Source organism: Brachyhypopomus gauderio, unplaced genomic scaffold (assembly GCF_052324685.1).
Source record: "Brachyhypopomus gauderio isolate BG-103 unplaced genomic scaffold, BGAUD_0.2 sc50, whole genome shotgun sequence".
Lineage (NCBI taxonomy): Eukaryota > Metazoa > Chordata > Actinopteri > Gymnotiformes > Hypopomidae > Brachyhypopomus > Brachyhypopomus gauderio.
In genome coordinates, this window is record NW_027506875.1 from 576,501 (window position 1) to 582,500 (window position 6,000).

Consider the following 6,000-nt stretch of genomic DNA (forward strand, 5'->3'; position numbering starts at 1 on the left):
GGTGGTGTGGTAATGATGTGTTGGGTGGAGAGAGGTGAAGCAGGGTGGTGTGGTAGTGATGTGTTGGGTGGAGAGAGGTGAAGCAGGGTGGCGTGGTAGTGATGTGTTGGGTGTAGAGGTGAAGCAGGGTGGCGTGGTAGTGATGTGTTGGGTGTAGAGAGGTGAAGCAGGGTGGCGTGGTAGTGATGTGTTGGGTGTAGAGGTGAAGCAGGGTGGTGTGGTAGTGATGTGTTGGGTGTAGAGGTGAAGCAGGGTGGTGTGGTAGTGATGTGTTGGGTGGAGAGAGATGAAGCAGGGTGGTGTGGTAGTGATGTGTTGGGTGTAGAGGTGAAGCAGGGTGGTTTGGTAGTGATGTGTTGGGTGTAGAGAGGTGAAGCAGGGTGGTGTGGTAGTGATGTGTTGGGTGGAGAGAGGTGAAGCAGGGTGGTGTGGTAGTGATGTGTTGGGTGTAGAGAGGTGAAGCAGGGTGGCGTGGTAGTGATGTGTTGGGTGGAGAGAGGTGAAGCAGGGTGGTGTGGTAGTGATGTGTTGGGTGTAGAGGTGAAGCAGGGTGGTGTGGTAGTGATGTGTTGGGTGTAGAGAGGTGAAGCAGGGTGGTGTGGTAGTGATGTGTTGGGTGTAGAGGTGAAGCAGGGTGGCGTGGTAGTGATGTGTTGGGTGTAGAGAGATGAAGCAGGGTGGTGTGGTAGTGATGTGTTGGGTGTAGAGGTGAAGCAGGGTGGTGTGGTAGTGATATGTTGGGTGGAGAGAGGTGAAGCAGGGTGGTGTGGTAGTGATGTGTTGGGTGTAGAGGTGAAGCAGGGTGGTGTGGTAGTGATGTGTTGGGTGTAGAGAGGTGAAGCAGGGTGGTGTGGTAGTGATGTGTTGGGTGGAGAGAGATGAAGCAGGGTGGTGTGGTAGTGATGTGTTGGGTGGAGAGAGGTGAAGCAGGGTGGTTTGGTAGTGATGTGTTGGGTGGAGAGAGGTGAAGCAGGGTGGTGCGGTAGTGATGTGATTGCTGTCTGAGCCGCACGTCACTACTCCACACCTGTTCACGCCTTCCCACAAGCCCCAGACGCTGGTGGTGTAACTACTCCATGAGCAGATTTAGCCAAGCGTCCTGCTGACCACCTGTGAAGAAGGTTGGGCTACAGCTTCTCTAGCTGTAGTTACTTGTGGTAAAACTCTCCTTAAAATACAGTACACTACTGCACTGTCTGCATGGTGTAATCACACAGTCAATTTTGCTTCTTGTAAATCAGAATAATTTTTGGCCGTGTCTAATGTCTGTAAGATGCCAAGATAATGTATTAATATATTAATGTCTTAATGTGACAGTGTTAATGTAAGAGTGCTGTTGTGAGAGTGTTAATGTGACTGTTAAGAGACCCAGTTGGTTGTTCTTCAGCTTTTAGCTTTGTAAGTTTTGCAGCACTGACTACGGTGCAGGACGATATGTTCTGAGCAGGTTTCCTCAAGCAGGATCACTTACACTGGCAGGCTGGTGTCGTATAGTAACATCAATGACTAATTGAGACTGACTTACCTGTCTAGGACAAATGTTACCTGTGTCTCGTCATCTAGATGAGACATTACTTGTGTTGCCCAGTCTAGGTGAGACGTTACCTGTGTGCTTTCTTATCTAGGGAAGATGTTACCTATTTTGCCCAGTCTTGGTAATTAGTTGGCTGTGTTGCCCTGTCTATGTGAGATGTTACCTGTGTTTCCTGGTCTAGGTGAGACGTTACCTGTGTTTCCTGGTCTAGGTGAGACGTTACCTGTGTTTCCTGGTCTAGGTGAGACGTTACCTGCGTTTCCTGGTCTAGGTGAGACGTTACCTGTTTTTCCTGGTCTAGGTGAGATGTTACCTGTGTTTCCTGGTCTAGGTGAGACGTTACCTGTGTTTCCTGGTCTAGGTGAGATGTTACCTGTGTTTCCTGGTCTAGGTGAGACGTTACCTGTGTTTCCTGGTCTAGGTGAGACGTTACCTGTGGTGATCCTTCAGATCCATTTTCTCTGCTCTTCCTTGCCAGTCTCTTCTTCTTCTTGTGCAGTGGTTTAGATTCCAGGATCATCTCTTCCAGTTCAAATGTAGGATCACAGTTAAGTCTCCGCCTCTACAGGTAGTAATAACAGTGCTCTTATTGGTCAGGAATATGGCAAGTAGGATTAGCAACCAATTGGCTCATTATGGACTATTTCCAAAAACACCTGTTCTTTCCTTCCTAAGCTCTAGTCAGTAGTTTCCATGGAGACCTAGATTATTCTGTATTGGGAGGTTTGTATGCAAAGGACGAACCAACCAATCAGATCCCCTGCTGTGTCCTAAACCAAGAACAGAATACAGAATGTGTGTGAGATATTGTTTGTATTCTTGACACTAGAAGCAAAGATTTGGCTCAAACAGCTTGAGAGGAGCTTCATTAGAAAACTGACACAAAATGTCAGAATGGTGCAAGTCTCCATTCTTACTGTCCAGAGGGTTGTGGATTTTCTTTCTACTGACCATTTGTCTTTCTCTAGGACCCAGAATGTCCCTGAGGTGGAGACTGTGAGTAGAGTGTGTAATGTGGGGCGGGCCATAGTCCCAGCTGTCCACCAATCACATCTCTCTGATCATGTGCTCACAATGTCTTATTACCTGTGTTCATGGTTATTGATTGTCACCTGTATGGACTCTTTGAAATCGGGTGGAAAAACAAGTATTTAATATCTTCTTTGCCGATAATGCTTTTATGTAGTACACTAAATGTACTTGTATGTAGTACACTAAATGTAGTTGTATGTAATACACTAAATGTAGTTGTATGTTGTCCACTAAATGTAGTTGTATGTAGTCCACTAAATGTACTTGTATGCAGTACACTAGGTCTTGTGAAGCAGTGAGAGTTGCGTCTGACACTTACATTGGGGGTGAACCCTGGTGGGACCTGTTTGCTCAGGATGGCATCCCAGTCAACACCTGAGAGGTAGTGGAAGCTTTGGAGTTCTGTAAGGCTAGAAAGGCGCTTCTGGGGATCGATACAGAGCAGCTGAAAAACAGCCACACACACAGACATGTGTCTTGATGACAGAACCAGCACCTTTCTGCATTCTGCAGTTTTCCTCATCTGGCTAAAATCCACCTTAGGCACAAGAGTATAAGTACAGTGAGTCCCCGCTTAATGACAGGTCTAACGACGGACCAGAGTTAAGACCGACTTTTTTATATTTCGTTCAGTGTGCGGAGGAGCAGTGGCAGCACAGTGTAGTGTTGTGTGGTGTTGTGTAGTGTTGTGAGGTGTAGTGGGGTGTAGTGGGGTGTTGTGGAGTGTTGTGGGGTGTAGTGGGGTGTTGTGGACTGTAGAGGAGTGTTGTGGAGTGCTGTGGACTGTAGAGGAGTGCTGTGGGGTGTTGTGGGGTGCTGTGGGGAGTTGTGGAGTGTTGGAGTGTTGTGGGGTGCTGTGGAGTGTTGTGGGGTGTAGTGGACTAGTGGACTGTTGTGGGGTGCTGTGGAGTGTTGTGGGGTGTTGTGTGGTGTAGTGGAGTGTAGTGGGGTGTTGTGTGGTGTAGTGAAGTGTAGTGGGGTGTTGTGGAGTGTTGTGGAGTGTTGTGTACGATAAGCCCATCTCGGCAACGCGATCACTCTTTCTCACGTTGTATGCACGAGAACATTGTTAGTTTTTTTCTATACTGTATTTACGATTAAAGCGTATCTAAATCTAGGGTCGCGCTTAATGACGAAAACTGCTTTACGACGGACTTTTCAGTCTCTAACCCCGTCGTTAAGCGGGGACTCACTGTATAGAGTCTGAAGTATGAAGTTAAAAGATTTTGTTCCCAAGTCTGAGGGGACAGAAGCAGTACCTTTCCCAGCAGAGCCTTGATCTCCAGAGACCAGTTCGCTGGGTAGCAGGGGAGAACCTTGTGGAAACCTTGAAGGATCTCGCTGGATGGGGTGGTGGAACCCATTACATACGGCCTCTGCAAAAAGAGTCAATCATGAGTGTGTCTTAAGATCTCATAATGTGAGCCGCATGCTCAGTGTGTGTGCTACCTAAGTAGAGCTCTCTCTGGCACATTACCCAGAGCCTAAACACAGGTGCTTTGCGTTTACTGCATAAAAATGACCCTGCTTTAACTATGATGAGCTGGTGCAGATTAAATCATACTGTAAAAGATGTACAGCTGTAGAGAATTATTTTTAGGATTATATTATCATATTCTGGATTACATGTAGGACAAGATTATTCTATGACCAATTAGGTATTTAGGGTCAGTCATATTTTGGATTAGATGATCATAATCTATTATTTTATTCTGCACCTGGGTTATGCAACATGTGTTGAGTTCGGTGCCTCTTGAGACCTGGGGTCTCGTACCTGTCCTGGGGTCTTTTACCTGTCCTGGGGTCTCGTACCTGTCCTGGGGTCTCGTACCTGTCCTGGGGTCTTTTACCTGTCCTGGGGTCTCGTACCTGTCCAGGGGTCTCGTACCTGTCCTGGGGTCTTTTACCTGTCCTGGGGTCTTTTACCTGTCCTGGGGTCTCGTACCTGTCCTGGGGTCTCTCACCTGTCCTCGAAGTAACTCATAAGCAGTTATTCCCAGTGACCACCAGTCCACAGCAAACGAGTAACCTGGATGGCTTCCCTCAAAAGGCTGGAAGAGCTCTGGAGCTGTAGGTGTTCAGAGGGGTGTGGGGTGGGAAGAGAGGTCACGTGTGATGGGGTGTGGGGTGGGAAGAGAGGTCACGTGTGATGGGGTGTGGGGTGGGAAGAGAGGTCACGTGTGACAGTGTGGGGTGGGAAGAGAGGTCACGTGTGATGGGGTGTGGAGTGGGAAGAGAGGTCACGTGTGACAGTGTGGAGTGGGAAGAGAGGTCACGTGTGATGGGGTGTGGAGTGGGAAGAGAGGTCACGTGTGACAGTGTGGGGTGGGAAGAGAGGTCACGTGTGATGGGGTGTGGAGTGGGAAGAGAGGTCACGTGTGATGGGGTGTGGGGTGGGAAGAGAGGTCACGTGTGATGGGGTGTGGGGTGGGAAGAGAGGTCACGTGTGATGGGGTGTGGAGTGGGAAGAGAGGTCACGTGTGATGGGGTGTGGGGTGGGAAGAGAGGTCACGTGTGATGGGGTGTGGGGTGGGAAGAGAGGTCACGTGTGATGGGGTGTGGAGTGGGAAGAGAGGTCACGTGTGATGGGGTGTGGAGTGGGAAGAGAGGTCACGTGTGACAGTGTGGGGTGGGAAGAGAGGTCACGTGTGACGGGGTATGGGGTGGTAAGAGGTCACGTGTGATGGGGTGTGGGGTGGGAAGAGAGGTCACGTGTGATGGGGTGTGGAGTGGGAAGAGAGGTCACGTGTGATGGGGTGTGGAGTGGGAAGAGAGGTCACGTGTGACAGTGTGGGGTGGGAAGAGAGGTCACGTGTGACGGGGTATGGGGTGGTAAGAGAGGTCACGTGTGACAGGGTATGGGGTGGTAAGAGGTCACGTGTAGTGGGGTGGGAAGAGAGGTCACGTGTGATGGGTTGTGGAGTGGGAAGAGAGGTCACGTGTGATGGGGTGGGAAGTGAGGGTGTTTTCACAAAACACTGTAACATCTTGGCTGAGCCAACCATCACAATATCTCATGGGTTAAAGTTCTCCTTACACCACGACGGATTTCCATCATCTGAATTTTTTGGGGAAAAAATCCATCAAATCATAATAATAAACCACATGCGCGCGTGTGCTATCTGTTTTGAGGCCGAAATATGATCCTCTCACTGGATCATCAGCGCTGGATGGATGACGGCGGTGTCACTTGATTGACTTGCGGGTCATCCCGCCTTCTGATTTTCGGACATTACGTAGAAAAGTGACCTTCCTCCTGCCTTAAATCCAGTTTGTTTTGGTCAGTTTATGTTTTCAACGGGTTACGAGGTTCCCCAGTTACGATTTTTGGTGGTTACGACACATCTTCCATTTACTGTATAAGCCTTGTTTGGACTTAAGTGGTTCTGCGTCGTAAACGGAACTTGGTCTTTGGTGTGCACGGCGGAAGAATA

At 49.0% G+C, this 6,000-nt stretch overlaps 1 protein-coding gene across 3 annotated transcripts in view; it reads right to left on the minus strand.

Moving 5' to 3' along the window:
• stk32a (serine/threonine kinase 32A) overlaps positions 1 to 6,000 on the minus strand; it is a 45,138-nt gene that overhangs the window by 3,660 nt on the left and 35,478 nt on the right. For all 3 annotated transcript variants that reach the window (XM_076986980.1, XM_076986977.1, XM_076986978.1), the window contains exons 8-11: positions 4,531 to 4,634; positions 3,826 to 3,942; positions 2,886 to 3,011; positions 1,968 to 2,096 (exon numbers count right to left, since the gene is read on the minus strand). In XM_076986980.1, the coding sequence (XP_076843095.1) occupies positions 1,968 to 2,096; positions 2,886 to 3,011; positions 3,826 to 3,942; positions 4,531 to 4,634 (476 nt within the window). The remainder of the gene's footprint in view (positions 1 to 1,967; positions 2,097 to 2,885; positions 3,012 to 3,825; positions 3,943 to 4,530; positions 4,635 to 6,000) is intronic.